At 34.7% G+C, this 17,245-nt stretch overlaps 2 protein-coding genes across 7 annotated transcripts; one reads left to right on the forward strand and one right to left on the reverse strand.

Moving 5' to 3' along the window:
- Window positions 1-5,786, forward strand: LOC109186682 (probable ADP-ribosylation factor GTPase-activating protein AGD14). Its single transcript, XM_019336780.1, has 14 exons — window positions 1-192; window positions 409-543; window positions 1,033-1,094; window positions 1,239-1,326; window positions 1,419-1,480; window positions 1,558-1,642; window positions 1,827-2,207; window positions 2,568-3,194; window positions 3,602-3,718; window positions 4,093-4,197; window positions 4,298-4,381; window positions 4,878-5,025; window positions 5,098-5,140; window positions 5,229-5,786. Exons 2-14 carry the CDS (start codon window positions 445-447, stop codon window positions 5,368-5,370), a joined length of 2,043 nt encoding a protein of 680 aa, XP_019192325.1. The 5' UTR covers window positions 1-192; window positions 409-444; the 3' UTR covers window positions 5,371-5,786.
- Window positions 5,787-6,110: 324 nt separating this feature from the next.
- On the reverse strand, window positions 6,111-11,961 carry LOC109186683 (probable serine incorporator). Of its 6 annotated transcripts, none has more exons than XM_019336782.1 (13): window positions 11,759-11,955; window positions 9,171-9,460; window positions 8,962-9,035; window positions 8,693-8,852; window positions 8,575-8,599; window positions 8,408-8,497; window positions 8,139-8,310; window positions 7,777-7,850; window positions 7,627-7,699; window positions 7,459-7,530; window positions 7,233-7,393; window positions 6,633-6,706; window positions 6,111-6,508 (listed from the first exon to the last, which is right to left on the reverse strand). In XM_019336782.1, exons 2-13 carry the CDS (start codon window positions 9,361-9,363, stop codon window positions 6,447-6,449), a joined length of 1,230 nt encoding a protein of 409 aa, XP_019192327.1. In that variant the 5' UTR covers window positions 9,364-9,460; window positions 11,759-11,955; the 3' UTR covers window positions 6,111-6,446. The 6 variants fall into 6 exon arrangements, with proteins under 6 accessions (XP_019192327.1, XP_019192329.1, XP_019192330.1 ...); XM_019336784.1 differs by having other exon boundaries at window positions 7,233-7,387; window positions 11,759-11,954; XM_019336785.1 differs by having other exon boundaries at window positions 7,233-7,381; window positions 11,759-11,951.
- Window positions 11,962-17,245: the final 5,284 nt, after the last annotated feature.

Here is a 17,245-nt window from a genome sequence, read left to right on the forward strand (position 1 = left end):
CCATCCTATGCTAGACATAGAATCCATACTTTTCTCCTATGAGTACGCACAGCATCCTATAATTTCACCCACTCTTTCTCTCTCTTCGTGTTTTCAGAAAAGCACTCTGAGCTGTAATCCGTTGTTTCCAAAAACTGAAGATCTGTAAAACCCCTACCAATTCCTCCCAGTTCCACCCTGTCTATCCCTCAGGTGAGTGTATTTTGTATATTCCGACTTTTTGAATTGCTTGATTCCGGTGTTTTTCTTAGTCAGCTTTGATGGCTGTAGTTGTGCCAGATCTGATGCTTCTAAACCTTTCAACTTCGGAGGACTTCTCGAAGTATCGTTTTGTTTTTGTTCCGTGAAGGATGAATTTTCGTGGACAATTCTGTTTGTTTAATTTGATTTTTTACTTTCCGGTGGTAGAGGATTGAGAAGAATAGGACTTTGATTGGTGTCCAAATGGCGAATCGGTTCAAAGAGGACGAGAAGAATGAGAGAATTATACGGGGCCTACTTAAGCTGCCTGACAACCGGAGGTGTATAAACTGTAATAGCTTGGTAAGTGAGATGAGCTTCGTTGGTTTTAAAGTTGTGTGGCTTTGATGATTTGAATTAGTGAATTGAATGGTTGAATTGGAATTTTAGTTATGTATATATTGATGAGCCAACAGTTGAGTGCTGTGAATAATAACTATAATCTTTGCCGATTGACTTTCTTTAGTAGGGTTTGGTATACATGAAGGAAAATGATCAACATCGTGAATTTCAGGGCATGTGCCTATATTCCTCTGTTCATTGCTTTTGTTTTTGATGAGTGATCATGTTATTTTTACTTGTGATAATTGTTTGTACTTCGTATGATATGCTATGTAAACTCGAAGGCCAATGAGAATCAGCATCAGCACCTCGGCTATTAAATAATAAGAGTTCTTTTTGCTATGTGTCATTGAAACCAATGTGCATAAAGTTCAATTGTCTGCCTACTTGATTTGTAATTGTGACATTTTGCTTACACTCATATAAGTTACATGATTTGCACCTATGCAGGGTCCTCAATATGTCTGCATTAACTTCTCAACGTTTATTTGCACAACCTGCAGTGGCATACAGTAAGTCAAGTTCATCTCAAAGTGGTGCATACTTCTCTTGTCCACCTGAGGCCTTCTATAGAATTTTTTCAAACTCTCTAGGTACTTTGTTTAATTGCTAATCTTTTTTCTTTTGATGACTTATAAATTTGAAAATGTTTGCAGTCGGGAGTTTACACACAGAGTAAAGTCAGTATCCATGGCTAAGTTTACTTCACAAGAAGTTAGTGCACTACAAGGAGGTGGAAATGCGGTATGCTCAGCTTGTAATCATACAGGACTCACTTGCATCGTGGTCCTTCTTTCTTTTCTAGTAGTTCACTTATTATTTTCTCATGTTCACAGAGTGCAAAGGAAATTTATTTGAAGGAGTTGGATCCACAACGCAATTCTCTCCCTGATGGAAGGTTTATATATTTGTATATATCTGTATATTAATGTTTATGAACATAAAATGTGGTTCTAATTATTTGTTTGCTTTCAGTAATGTAGAGAGGCTTCGTGATTTTATTAAGCATGTTTATGTGGATAGAAGATACACGGGTGAGAGGGGGTTCCCAAGAGGAAAGGTGGTGTATTTTTTCTGGTTTCTTTTATTGCCCTACTGATCTCTAACTTTTATTTACACTTTAAGAATTCTTAGTTGTTTATTTATTTTTAGTTCAAAATTTTCCCTTTTATTGTACTCTATCTTGTGAATCCCTCTGCATATGTTGACTGCAATAGATGTTGATGTGCATTTAATATCTACAGGGTGAAACTGAAGACCTAAATGGGAACAGGAGGGTTGATACTTATCAGGGTAGCTCACAAAGCTCTGGCGGAAGAAGTCCTGATCAGGACAATCGGCAGTACAACGATTACAAGAGAAGTCCCTCTGGTGAAGTAATCAATGACTGGCGGCGGGAGGATAGGTTTGGGAATGGTAGGAGACTTGAGGAGAGTCGAAATTCTGATGGTGGTTCTAAGGTTGAAGTCAAGTCACCTGATCGTCGAAGTGATATGGACACACCGAGTCCCCCAATGGTTCGACCTGTACGAGATATTCTTGGAGAGAATGTTTCTCCTCTTCGAGTTATTGAACCTCCAAAGGCTAACAGTATCAGGCCTATTGATGCTCCTGTACAAACTCAGGTATGAATTTTTCTCTGTTTAAGGTATTATTCTATTGTCTGCAGTGTTGGAGATACACATAAATTACAGTAAACTTGTCCATTTGCAATCAGCTTACTAATGAGAGAACAGAATAGAAATTGTATATTTGAATTGTACTGAATTTGTCACATTTGATGATAGGAGCTACTAATGTTTCTGAAAAATTTCTGTAGATTACAAATTGATTTCCCTAGAAGCATCTCCATGTCCACATGTTTATTCATATCATATATTAGTGTTAAGTAAAATTAAACGAAATTAATAGAATTCAATCAATTCATACATATTATGCCAAAGTAGACGCCGACCTTATAGAATTAATTAACATGTTCTTTTCAGAGGACTGCTTCCTCCACTAGTTTGGCATCCTCAAATGGCAACCCAGCTGAAACTAAGACAGAAACTTCACTAATTGATTTTGAAGCTGTTCCTGAACCCCCACCAACTGCTGCAGTGCAACAAACACAACAATTAGCTACAGCCATCCCTGTATCTCAACCAACGCCATCTGGTGCTGACAATTGGGCAAATTTTGAGTCAGTGTCAGTGAAAGCACCTTCAAACACCAATCCTCTGGACGTACTTTCAGAGTTGATGGCTCCTGCACCACCCACCTCTACTCACTTGGGAGGGAGTCCTGCCAGTGCTGCTCCTGTTAGCACTTTGCCAGCTTCAAGCAGTTCACCTATTCCAGCTGCTGTTCCTCCCTTGAGCAGTTTTGGTCCAACTGCGTTTCCTCCTGGTGGTGTTTCAGCTGTTGCCTCTGGACCAGCATCATTATTGCAAGTTCCGTTTACACATGTTACTGGAGCGCAATGGTCCAGCATGCAACCTCAGCATCCTGGAAGCCAACCTCTTCCTGGGAACCAGCCTCAACATGCAACCTCAGCTGCTTTCCCAGGTACTGGGAGCCCATCTCTTCCTCATCACTCAATTCCAGTAGTTGGTGGACCTTCTGGGAATCAGGTTTGCTTTCTAATTTATCTTTTCTTGAAGTAGTTAATACCACTTATGGTCGCTTGACTATAGTGGCAGTCCACTTTTAGTCCTTTTCTATAAATTTTACCAAATTTAGTTTTTTTTTTTTTTTTAATTAACCAATATTAGTCTAAAATGTCCAAAATGCTTTAGTTAACTTATAGAAGGGGGTAAGCTTGGGAAATGTCCAGAAACTGGGGGTATTTGGACTAAATTTGGTTGATTCTATAAAGAGACTAAATTTAGTCATTGATATTCGAGGACTAAAAGTAGAAATGTCATTAGATTCATTATAGTTGAAAGACCAAAAGCGGTGGTTTAAACTCTTTCTGGAAGTGTAGCACTACTATGTTGCTTTCATATTGCTTGTCCTTATTCTTAAAAAAATATGACAGCCATGGAATCCGGCAGCTGCCCCTGGACTTTTAAATACGGCAAATGCTCAAGGTCCTCAAATAGTAACTGAGCGTGCCTTGGAAGCCACTTCTGGTGGAAGAAAAGAACTCCCGGCGGTGAGCTCATCATTCTTGTTTCTATCCATTCAGGTTAATTCCAGTTTTAGTCCCTCGAGTATTAGGTCTTTTCCAGTTTTGGTCTTCAACTTCAAAGTTGATCAAATTTGATATTTGATACTTGATTTTCTAAACTTGCCACATTAGTTATTCGAGGACCAAATTTAGTACGATTGGTACCTGACTGAAACTAAAAATGGCAAGTTTTCAAATGTCAAATTTCCAAATATGGCTGATTTTGAAGTTGAGGGCCAAAAATGAAAAAAAAATGTTGTAGTTGTGGGACTAAAACTGGAATTATTCTATCTTGTCTCAATCCCTTGTATATTTATCTTTTACTATTTATATTTACCGTTATTATGATTTTCCTGCAGGATTTATTCACTGCAACCTATCCACCCATGTACGCGCCAATGCAAGGCTGGTATGCTGCTCCGCCACATGGAATTGGGTTCTCCATGCCATACAACATGCAAGTGGTATCTATGCATAAAACAACTCTGCTTCTTGTTGGCTGGTCCCTTTTTGGTTACATCTGTTATTGCAAAGCATTACTAAGGCAATTTATTTCTTTATCAGCAAACACCTACCCTTGTGCAGCCAATAAAATCATCAAATCCTTTTGACGCAACCAGTGAGCCCTCTCCTTTACAAGCTTCAACGGTAAGCAGATAGAATATTATTGAAGTGTCCCTGCTCATTGTTTTTAGGTATTTATTAAAATGTTTAAACTGATGAAGTTCCTCACTCACGCCACTGGGTGTATACTAAAAAGAAAATCCACACAATAAAAAAACCCAAAAGCAACACAGTATTCTATCGTGAAAGTAGATTGTGCAGCTGAAATGTTTTTGCTTGAATGGGGTTTTTCCAGTGAATAATTTGTTTAATTAGCTGTTTGTTACATTTATTTATGATTTTTTTTCCCACACGTTCAATTAGCTGTAAATTTGATCTTATTTAGAATTTAGATATCTCAAAATTTTCTCCATTGGTCTTAACTTGAGTGGATTCACTAAGTTAACCCAAAGTTATACAGAATAGTAATCTTCTTCTCAATCCATAGATAGTAAGCACAGCACAATATGTTGCATATGAAGTAGTGGTAATTATATTTGAGCATCTTTTGTGCCCTTTACATGATGATCCATTGCTGCAGTTTCCATCAATGGCTTCATTACAAGGTGCACTGCCAAACGTGGGAGCTCCAACAGGCTTGCATCGCACATCCAGCCTTGGGACCCCTACGCCTCATCCATACAGAATGCCTCAGCAGCCACCATCTTATGCTTCAACACAACCTCCAAGTACCAACTTCTGTCTTTACTCTTGCTTCTTCTATATATGTTTTACACATGTTGACTAATTTTAATTCTCAGATGCATATATGGGCCAAAATCTAGCTGGTAGCATGCCACAAAGGTATTGTTTTCTTTTATCATAAAACCTCTAATTTTAAATACTTCACGATGGAACATCTTGATCCGATTGCCTTGTGGAATGCTTGCAGGCCACGTGACCAAGCATTAGGCTTTGGCCTTGATGGGGCTGCGTTTGGAGCTATGCATACAAGTCAGCAGCTTGGTGGACTACATGCAGCTCCTGCTGCCCAGAATACCTTCTCTCCTCCTGCTGGGAACCCATTTGGGTGAACAGCAGAAACAACTTGGTGATTGCATCAATAATTGCCAGGCTCTGATATATCTCTTGTGTGTGATGCCCCGAGTGGTGAGTGACTACAATTACACATCGAAAGTGTGATTTATGGGGCTAGCCGCATGCATCTGCGCCAACTGATTGCATTTTGTGCTGCACCTACATGTGTATTATTGTAATAGTTTTCGTGGGTGTTATCCACTTTCCTCTTTATTTTTATTTTCTTTTTATCAATGTGTATTATTTTGAAGATAGGAATTTTTTTTTTCTTTGTGGTAAGTTTCTTTGAATGATCAAATTTGATTATACAGGTTGTATTGGTAGTACTGTAGAGATCTACATTCTTTTGTTTCGTTATTTTGAAGTGGGATGTGCAAGTAACGAATTTGTCAATATAAGTATGTTCCAAGAAGCTGCCTTCTATTTCTATTTTCTGCTTAAAACACAGAAATAATTTTACTTGGTATTCCTTTGTCTGTTGGTTTTGAGGTTAGCGGATCTCACATGGTTGGTCGGTTCAACTTTCTTAGATTTAAAACATTGTGCACAAACAAATGACGTTTTGCCAAGGATTAGTTCTAGATAATATTTTAGGTGATGCCTATTTCACTGAATTCTTACTAATCAATGACTTAATCCCTCCTAAGTCCTAACCCATCCCCTGCCAAACCATTCCTCTATACTTAAGTAGTATAACTATAGTGTCAATGTAACAGAAAAAGAAAGAGGACTAACATGACATCAACACCAACTTCATGAATATTTTGTCATTTTTTTTCCTACTGTTTTACATGTCAAAGAAAACAAGGATGCTAGGATTAATCTGTACCGGTGCTTCAGTAGGGTATGTACAGGTATCTTAGATGTGTTTCTGGGGTGGACAAACAACCAGGGCATTCATAATTTTACTAGGATTTCATTTCGTTTCACCCAAAATATCAAACGAATGATCAGTTCCACAGTACAATGTTAATTGCTTCCCAATGCTTTTGATCACTGTTGAATCTGCAGATACTCTTCTGCTTCCATCAAACTGACAGCCATGCCATCCGCCAACAATGGTGTACATTGGTCACACCCGCGATTCGCCCACGTGCCTCGCCTTCCATACAAGTGGAGCAATCAACGTCCATACTGCAGGACGTAAAGATTCAGGAAGTTTCGTAAGTCTAAACTGAAAGTTGGACCGAATATTTTTCATATTCTGATAGTTAGACTATAAATTTATATTTTATATTGTATGGTGAACAATACTTACTATAAACACAAGCAGCTAACCACTCATTCACTATCCTCACCCAAGTACTTGTCCAGCCAACATCAATTGTAAACCTGCAAGAAAACCGATTTAAAGGCATGAATTCCATCACTTGCCAACAAAAGAGCGAAATTTCCTAGCCCCCAGGTCTCGACTTGACAGGTTAATAGAGGGGTAAATTACAGTGACCTAGTGGTCAATTAGGTAGGTGAGAGGGACTCAATCTTGTGTCCTTGCCCACAATTTATCACTCAGAAACTAACTGAACTCTCCGTGCAAACTCATGAATTCCATCACTTGCCCACAAAAGGGCGAAATTCCCTCGCCTCAGAACCTCTATACCCCGGTCTGATAGGATAGTGGAAGGGAAAGTCACCGTGACTTAGTGACCCATTAGGTAGGTGGGAGGACCCGTGCCTGGTGCCCACAAGGAGTTCACCACATTGAGTTTCACTCCAATACTGGGGCTGCCAAGACTCAATCCTGTGTCCTTGCCCACAATCTACCACTCAGGCCGTGCGGGCTCATGAATTCTATCACTGTTGTTAGGAGTAATTAAGGATAAAAAACTGTTGAACATTCACAAGAAAAGGAGCTTGCTTTTTCATGGAGTGGTGAGCATTCCAGCCAATTAACAGCATTGCGAAGTACATGGCGCCTGTTGCAAAGACAAAGTGGAAGAATCCATAACCATATGGGACATGCTTGTGTTCTTCTCCTTCTGAATCCTGTTTGTCATCCTTCCAGAACTGCACCTTTTGTTGTCACATAAGTTTTCGGTTTTCAGCATGTTTTGAGAAAGAAGTGAAGTAATTAAGTGTAAAACCTGGAAGCATTTTGAATCAATTCCTGTCGAAAAAGTTGCAACCACGATCGCGAGGACTGCCACAACAAAGCTCTGCCATTAAGAGATCCAGTTCCAAGTGAGAGAGAGATGAAAAAAAGACATAACAGATGCAATATGTATACTAAGGCTTTTGAGGTCAAGAATTACTATGATAGTGAGCACATCTCCTTTAGAAGTAGCAGCTTTCGCCTTTCGGATGCATTTTTCTTCTGGTGGTTCACTGTAAAAAAGCACGTGAGAAATGCCATAATTCCCAGAACAAGAAACATATAAATGTCTGCAGTATTTGAAGTTTGCCTTCTGATGGCAGACCAGCAGAGAAACACAAGGTAAAGTCCCATGATACCAGGAGTCAAAAAACCAGCATTCACCTGTTTCCAAAACAGAAAACAACCATCAATTCAGACAAACTATTATAGTGTAGCTTCAAAATAAACTCAAGGAGGGCGCAACCCCAGCCAGCCAAGTTGGTCAGACTGTTGACTTGATAATTACAATGTTACAAATTCGACTCCCAGTGGAAGTGGCCTATTGGCCTTCTTGGATCTGACTGGGTCACAAGATGGGGTTTACCCAGTTCACACTCTTGGGTAGTGGCTGCAGGTTTCCCTCGTCGTCCCAAATAAACTCAATCAAGGAGAAAGAAATGTGAGACTTACTTTTGGGTGGAGAGAGACACTGGTCATAACCTGGAGAAGTACTAGAGTCCAAGATATGAAGAAAATATTGAGAAGGCAAGATGGCTCTGGTGTATACCAAATATACATTAAAATGATCCCGAGTATGCACACAATGTATGCAGCCGTAGAACATATCATCACCTGAATGTGGCTGCATTAAATAAGACCTTACTTCCTATTAGAACTGACATGAAATCATTGAAACAAAAGATGCTTTCTTTAGCTTTATCTGGGCAAAAGACTCTTACCATTTATCAGCATTTTCCTCAGAGTAACAACAGTCATTAAGCCAAGTGATGAAACTGATTATACTCACCAACTGAATTAGTAAAAACACCCTGCAAATGGGTTTCGAAAGAGTTATTTCTCGTGTCGAGCATTACTTAATTGATCTTGAATATAATGTGAAACATACCCTGCTCCAAAATGTGCAACCTCTCCTGTTGAAAGGCAAAAACATCCGAGAATTATTAACTCGCGATTTGGGATGAAACTGGGTGGTAATGTTAAAATCAGATTGAGATTACACTAACCATAGATTGAAATGATCTCCACAGGGAGCAGAAAGGGCAGTAGGATTAGTGCAAGCAGCATGGCAATCTTGGCTAGCCACCACCCCGAGTGCCACTTTTCTCGTCGATCACTCAACTTTGAAGTCCCCGCTGTAGATAGAAACATTACAAAATAGAACAACTAGAAGAAAACGTCAAGGTTCAACTCTAATTTTATATAAAGAGACAGCAAAAACCATTACTGAAAAATAACTATATTGTTTAACTATACTTCTGAGATAGAAGGATACAGAACAACCCAAGCTTACTCTCAGAACCCCCTCAGTACCCAAACAATCTTCACCGCCATTGCAATCTTTCACTCCTGCAGCCATACAAATTTCTTTGAGAGCTTCATTTTCCAGTACTCTAATTTGTAACATGCTTTTGATGCAATAAATCGAGTAGTATATATATATGGTGTGTATGTATAAACTGAAAAATGCATTAGCAGTCTTACGCTTCATTTCTTTTGTAACGCTCGTGCCATAATCACGAACAGCCCATGCCAGCAAATTCGCGCCCAAAAACATCAAACCATACACATATCTTGCCATCCAAGGATTGGAGCCGTCCCGGAATTGATTGAACCAAGAACCTTGTTTGATCTTTGCATACCGATCACTAGTAATGTTGCTCGTAGTTCCCTCCATTTCCTAGTCGGAGTTCAACGAGCTTCTCATGGCATAATGGTAAGCGCTTCAATGCTACCACTTTCAAATCCTTTCCAACTTTTTCACTAATTTTTTGCTGAAAGTAAGTTCACCAATGTTTGTTTCAATGCAAGAATATGTTGTAAAATAAGCTTGATTAGCTGTACTGTAGCTAGGTTCTACCATCCTAGCAATAATTTTCTTCCTAGGAATTGATAAAAATAAGGATATGTAGTGTTTGGACAATCAAGAACTTGATTACTTAGTCACATGGTTGAGGTTCAGACCAAGCATTATAAATGTCAAAAAGCAAAATGACAAAATATTTTTATACATTCATAAATCTGCAGCAACATAACTGCATAGGTTGCAGACTGAGAGATGAATGTACAATAATTCACACATGTTTTTGGCTCAGTATTTCAACTGCATTGGTCCACTTGTCTTGAATACTGCTAAAATGTCAATTATTTTTTTTACAAATTTACTCAGATTTGAGTGTACAATACATGCTCCTAAAGTCAATGTTGCAGAAATCGAAGAATATAGTAATTAATCCACTATTTTTCTGCAATTCTTTCTTCCTATATTTCCAAAATTTGTTCTTGCCTAAATGCAAATTGCCACTTCTTCTATCACATAAAAGACAGAGAATTTAATGTCCATCTTTGACTTTACAGATCAATCCTAATGATTTTTAAATAATATTTTTCCAATCCAATTTATTTAATTAGGAAATTTTTGCACTGGCCATACAGCCCATACTCCAAAGAAACACAAACTTTTGCTTTGGGGTTATTGTTCCTTCCTCCCTAATCTTCTACCTTAGTCACATTTTTCTAGAGAAATTGAAAATTCAAAAAAAGAAAATAGATAATATTTTTAGTTCTCAACTATATTACAGCCCGTTTGGTTCGCTGGAAAATATTTGATGGGAAATGGAATTCAAATTCCATGGAAAACAAATTACCAGGAAAATGGATACCATTGTTTGGTTGGTGGAAAATAAATTACTGGGAATATGAATTCTATTGTTTGGTTGGGTTTGGAATGGTAAGGAATTATGAATATAAAGACCAATATGCCCTTAACAATAATATATACATGTGTAATTAATAAACTTTGAGGAGGGTAAAATAGTCCAATATTGTAATACTTTCTTCCCAAATTCTTTGGAAAACAAAATACAATGTCTTGCTAGGATTTTGTTTTCCTTCAACTTTAGGAACTCAACTTCCTATGGAAAAGATTTTCCATCCAACCAAACAACATAAAACAACATTTTCCTACACTTTTAGGAAAACATTTTCCATGGAATTTGACTTCCATCCAACCAAACACCCCTTAATGGTTTTTCTAAATTTAGTCCTAAATCGCTTTTTGTACTTAATTATAGTGGATGACTAAATTATATATTAATCTTTATTTATATATTTGGAAAATAGAGACCTGTAGAAAGTTTCAATTAAATTAAAGATTTAAATAATTTGTAAAATGAGCATGTTAGATGTTCTCAAAGTAAAGATGACAAAACAGGATTAGTTGCATCAACTTTTTGAAAAGTTTATGCAACCAACGTTAAATCATCACATCAATTATGAAGTTCAAAAACAATGTATCAGTTTCTTTTCCAAAATTCAAAATTAAAAGAAAAAAAAATACACTGAAAAATAAAAACCAAATAAATACATTTATAAAGGTTCAGGCTTTAGCAGTTAGAATATAATCTGTAGGATTTGATTTGAGAGAAAGAAAAAATCAAGAAATTAGGCTGAGATGAAATGCCAAAGTAATGGGTACTAACTGAACCTGACAGCCACCTAACACACTGCAGAAAAAAAGGCATGAAAACTCAAATCATCAGAAAACACCATTATTATTCCCAACTGAATTTTATTTTTTATTTTTGCTTAATTATGGTGGCAACATGTGCCACGCACGTGACGAGCTAGCCCGGCTGAACAGTAAAGTATCTGCAAAAGGCTCTGATACAGAGAGGCAGGAAGCGTGTTGTGTTCATCCACCATTTTCTTGGTTTTCAGCTATCAGTATATATAAATATAAAATAGTATTTCAAATTTGATAATACTAAAAATATAAAACATATTTTTCGTAAGGGAGTAGAAAACGCATGGAATATTTGATGACTTGTGCAGTTTAACGTTGCCCAGATTTCCTAGAATCCACAGTTTATATCCCTGCTGTCATTCTAGTAAATGCATTGTATAAACAAGGCGAAGAGAGCTTATAAACCCTCTTTTTTTAATGGTTTTTTTTTTTTTTTTTTGTTTTGTTTTTCAAGATTTATTGGAGATCATCAGCGAACCCCAGTTCACCAAATAATTCTTAAATTGAAAAAAAATAATAATGGAAATATAGAGGATTAACAACATACCCACCCAGAAGAGAGAATCTGATGAAGTTGATATGAAAGCAACCCAAGCTAGAATTGATGTGGAAAAAAGCATGCAGCTTTTAGAGGATTCATCAACGCAACAGCCCAGACGACTACTTTCTCCTATCTATCTCTTGAGACTTGCTTCCACTGTTTATTCTTGCTCATTAATTTCTCCAGAGTTTTCATGTAAAATGAGTGTGTGTGTATATATATATAAGGAGAGGGGGAGCGGGGGGTGGGGTGCACGTTTAGTCGTTTATAGCTTTACCTTTTAGTTGTTGGTAGAGAGATAGATATATGTTTCCTATTCTTCTTTCCCGCCGAAGGGACTTTTTTTTTTTTTTTTTTTTTTTGGGTATAGGGTGCTTTTACGTTTGGAGAATTCATGAACGTATTATGTATTTATGTGTCTTGAAAGGCTTACCTATATCTATATGGCCGCCGTATGGGAATCAAATACGAACACACACGCAAACACTGTAAAAGGAAAAACATTATGGGGGAAATGAAGTAGTTGTCATCCTAAACTATGAATGGATGACATTCGGCCATTTTGGGTCCGTATAGTACTATTATTTTTTAGGCTTGCGCTTGAGCTCGTTAATGGAGGCTCGGCTCGAGTTCGAGCTCGAGAACTGATGCTCGAGCTTGAGTTTGACAGTGAATTTGACCTATTTAATACTTTTGATTAAAAATTCAAACTACTTTGTTTTATCCATACATAAATAATAGAAATTTTTAGGGATTTTGAGTTTAAAATTTTAATTTCTAATTGTTATTTATATATTATTAGTATATTATATTATATTATGTATTATATATATTATATATTATAGGCTCGGGTCGAGCTCAATTACTAAACGAGCCGCTCGAGCTCGACTCGAACTCGATTTTGACCGATCTCGAGCCGAGTTTTGACCGAGCCGCTCGCGAGCTACTCGGCTCATTTACACCCCTACATACATGTGACTCTAGTCGTGAATTATGTATTATTCCAAAAAATTAAAAATAAAATTATAGTAAGTCAACTCACATTGTATAAAAAGACATAAATGTCATATTTAACGTCATTTAAATAGGTTTGCTGACAGGAGATAAAAATGATTATGCCACAATGATAATTCAACCAACATGAGATATTCTGGAAAAAAGAAAAAAAAAAAACTAGAAATGGAACGACGTCTAAAAATTTAGACAAAAATATGGAATTAACTCTTTAAAAAATTGTTGTCATTACTTATCAAACAATAAGAAAATATAAAATAGAACATATTAATCAATACTAGAAGAAAAGAATCAAAATATACATTTAAGTACATTAAGAATATATATATATATATATATATATATATATATATATATATATAGTTATGCGAATCAATATATGTGGCTTGGGGACTTGGGGTATAATTCACGTTTCCTATTGGACACTTCTAACATTCCGACCTTTTATCTTTTGGCACTAGTTTTTTTTTTTTTTTTTTTTTTTTTTTTTTTTTTTTTTTTTTTGGTGAATAACTAAATATCTCATTTTTATAATTTTGTCAGACTATATTCGAGACCTAGACCTCATAAACCTGATTTAAGGTCATGAAGAGATGTATCGAACCAATCTATTTGGCACTAGTTTTTTTTTAAAATATTTATGTAGTCAGTTAAAAGTTCGATTCTAAATTAGTTATGTTATATGTAATTATAAAATAATAATGATCACGGCACACTTAAAAAGGATTATATAAGTTAATGGCGTAGTTAGTTTTCAAAAAAGAAAAATAGAAGGACATAATTGTAATTTCTGTCAGTTAAATGTAATTAATATGTATTTTATGTTTACTAAACCATGACAATATTCAATATTCACTCTGATCTGTATATACTAATAATGCTGTACTTAGGATGCTTGTTTGTTTGAAGTAGGATGGTTGAAGTGAATGAAGTAATTGGATGAGTAAAAGACACCACTTATCCTTTACCCAAATTAAGCATGATTCAAAGTAATAAAGTTTCAATTCTATATTGGAGTGAAAAGAAAAGAAAAGAAGAAAATAAACAAAAAAGAAAGGAGAAATTAAAGTGTAGATGACAATTGGTTTAGTTTGAAGACTTTCTATCATGATTACATGGCTTTGTAAGGCAACATGGTAGACACTACATATACCTTAAAGTTTGGTTGTTGCTTTGTTTTACCCCAACATTAGTTATTGATTCATGAGTGGGAAACACATAAATTAATTAGTCATATTTATTTTTTTGTGGTGTTTTTTATTTATTTTTTTCTTTCTTTTAAATACCGATTTTAAGAAAAATATTGTTTTGTAAATTTAGATTTGATGTATAACATGATGATAGGATTTAAACTTAAATCATTGTGGAGTGAAAAAAATGTAAAGAGATGATTGCCTTCTTTCTTTCTTGATGTTGGTGTAAGACTTTCCCGTATAATATATTATATATTATGAGCCTTAATTATATGGTGCAATGGACTAGGTCTATTAAGTAGTTTGGTTGGATTGGACATTTAGGTTTAGTTTGTATTCCACCATTATGCCTATATATATAAAGTTGTATTGATGAGATATATGATATTCATTATATAGCACCTAAAGTTATGGTACTCATACTACTAAAAAAAAAAAATACACTTATACACCAAACACTATGACTGGAGATCTACATTGCTTCCGCTTTCGCTACTACGAGGTTAGGTTTCTCGTAGATTATATTCAATATCGTTAGACTATATTTAGATTTAACAGTAATTTCATCTATATTAATGGTTAAGCCTTATTTTCATTTTTTTTTAAAAAAAAAAAGAAGAGAAAATGGTCAAATAAGCCATCAAACTTTACCCAAAAGTGCAATTAAGCCCTCTAACAATTAAAAAAAAAGTTCAATTAAACACTCAAAACTTGTCATTTTGATACAATTAAACCCAAATGACCTGTTGTTCACTTGAAACTACCGATCATTAATTTTCCGTCTAACATTTCGGCGATCGTCGAACTTCAACCATATGCTCGTCGACCGGATTGGTCTTCGTCTTCTCCATGGTCGTTTTCTCCACTGGAGAAAACGAACAGTACGGTGGTCTTTCCGGCAAAACTGAGCTTTCTGGACGGTAAATAATTGGTAACCTATTGGTTGCGGTAAACATGGTTTATTTGATTTATTTTAACAAACTTGAGTGTTTAAGTGAACTTTTTTAATGCTGGATGACTTAATTACATTTTTGAGTAAAGTTTCATGACTTATTTGGCCATTTTTCCTTAACAAAAATAAATAAAATTATTTACTTGGCTTTCCGTTGTGGTGTCCTTGTCACAACATTTTGCCATCATTAAAAATGATATTATGAAGGAATACATGCCAATAGCATGCCGCCACAATAACAGCCCTAATTATTATTATTATTATTGTTGTTGTTGTTGTTGTTATTGTTGTTGTTGTTGTTGTTGTTGTTGTTGTTATTATTATTATTATTATTATTATTATTATTATTATTATTATTATATTTCTATTTTCTAATGCGAAAACAGAAAAATCGTACTCCGTACTAATTATGGAAGACACTAGACAAACCACTCAAGAGCTTGGTCTACAATAGTGTGCCTTCTAATAAACCACAAATATAAATTATGGATGACACTAGATTTGCATATCATATATAATTTTCATCTGAAAATGTTTTATTTATTTATTTTAATACAATAACTACAATAATATAATAGAAAAATTCTAACATTTGATAATCATAATAACTCTTTATATCGTGTACCACGCACCTCAAATAAATAGTAAATGTATTAGGTTTGTATAATAATTTAATTTGTACTGAGAACAACCTGGTACAAACCCAAAATTTTAATGTGTTGCACTACGTAGGGTGCTGATTGGCATTTGGCATTATAGTCTTTCCATGTAATTATAATATATTAAAGAGAAAAGTGTCAAATAAGCCACCGAATTTTACTAAAAACTCAATTATGCTCTTAAATTTTTAAAATTTGTAATTAAACTCATAAAATATTATTTTGAAGTATTTAACTATTTAAGCTTAGAAACCAATTGGTAACACGTAATTACAAGTTACATAGAGTTCTAGCGACTTTTCCTACACTTTCCAGCAATAATCACTGGCAACCGGTTGTAAGATTTTATATATATATATATATATATATATATATATTGATCAGGTCTAAACAATAATCAGTAAAGATAGTAATTGCTCGGCCCACGCTCTAGTCAAGGTGGATGGAGCAAGAGTAGGGCATACGATTTGAAATGATGTACCTTTTGATTTTATAGCCTTATATTTTTTCGTAATAAATGATTTGTTTGCTTCCAAAAAAAAAATGAGAATTAGGTTTTCTTTGAGAATTTGTGAATTAATCTGATCTGTCCATCTAGAATGATCAAAAAATAACAATTAATGTTTGAAAATAATGTTTTAAATTAGCAAATGGCAGTTGAATTATCATTCAAATAGAAAAATTGTCTCGAAACTAGATTGAGTTTTGAATTTGGGTTCGTATAGTATATAGTCTGGTGATGGTAATGAGAAATTGAGTTATTAAAAAAAGAAAACGAAAAAGATAAGCAACAGCATGGAACAAAAAATCGACTTATACATTCAATGGTACGTAGACACCCACTAATTAACTGCCAACAAATAAATAAATAAATAAATAAATAAGCAACCCAATATCATAATTATTGAGTTTCTAGTCATTGCTTGTATGCTCATAACAATACGGAGGGAAGACTCAAAATATACTCAGGATTCTCAGTCTCATTTTATTAGATAACCGCAAATATATATACATATACAATCGCCAAACATGTATCTAATCGTAGAAAAAAAAAACTAGAATAATGACCACAAATAAATATATTTACATCAATATGATGCTTGAACTGAAAGCTTTTACTATAAAATAGAAAAGTACAATAATCTAAAATTAGTCATTTATGTTGATTAACCCAAATTAAAACTATACGGAGTAACAATTAGAAAAGGAAACAATAAATTATAAAAAGATTGTTTACTATAATGGAAAAACACTCACATATGGGAGCATTTGAGTTGTCAACATCACAAAAAAAGGGGATTATTTGGATATATAAAAATAATTCCAGAATAATATGTAAATAATCAGTAGCTCTGTGTATGTTATTTATTTAAATTAAAAAACTTGTAAATAATTAAAATGATTATATATGAATGGATAATTATAAAAAAAATTAAATGAATTTACAAATTATATTTTATTGTCTAGACGATTAAAAAAAAAAAAAAAAAAAAAAAAAAAAAAACTTAGTGAACTACATAGAACCACATAGAAACTAATATGAACATGATAATTTACAATGAAAGACAATTAAATTGAATTTAGTTTTAATAAATTACAAAACAAATTCTTAGTGACTCTACTATATAAAATAATATAATTAGTAAATAATAATAAAAATAATATTTGATTACAA

This window comes from Ipomoea nil, unplaced genomic scaffold (assembly GCF_001879475.1).
Source record: "Ipomoea nil cultivar Tokyo-kokei standard unplaced genomic scaffold, Asagao_1.1 scaffold1407, whole genome shotgun sequence".
In the NCBI taxonomy this organism is placed as follows: Eukaryota; Viridiplantae; Streptophyta; class Magnoliopsida; order Solanales; family Convolvulaceae; genus Ipomoea; species Ipomoea nil.

Excerpts from the sequence above, each read along its gene's own strand:
- LOC109186683 (XM_019336782.1), bottom strand. The coding sequence starts at position 9,363 with ATGGAGGGAACTACGAGCAACATTACTAGTGATCGGTATGCAAAGATC. Across the intron at positions 8,600-8,692 it reads GGAGATCATTTCAATCTATG|GAGAGGTTGCACATTTTGGA; the intron begins GTTAGTGTAATC and ends GCCTTTCAACAG. Across the intron at positions 8,311-8,407 it reads GAGGAAAATGCTGATAAATG|CCACATTCAGGTGATGATAT; the intron begins GTAAGAGTCTTT and ends TATTTAATGCAG.
- LOC109186682 (XM_019336780.1), top strand. The coding sequence starts at position 445 with ATGGCGAATCGGTTCAAAGAGGACGAGAAGAATGAGAGAATTATACGG. Across the intron at positions 1,095-1,238 it reads ACAACCTGCAGTGGCATACA|TCGGGAGTTTACACACAGAG; the intron begins GTAAGTCAAGTT and ends AAATGTTTGCAG. Across the intron at positions 1,481-1,557 it reads AATTCTCTCCCTGATGGAAG|TAATGTAGAGAGGCTTCGTG; the intron begins GTTTATATATTT and ends GTTTGCTTTCAG.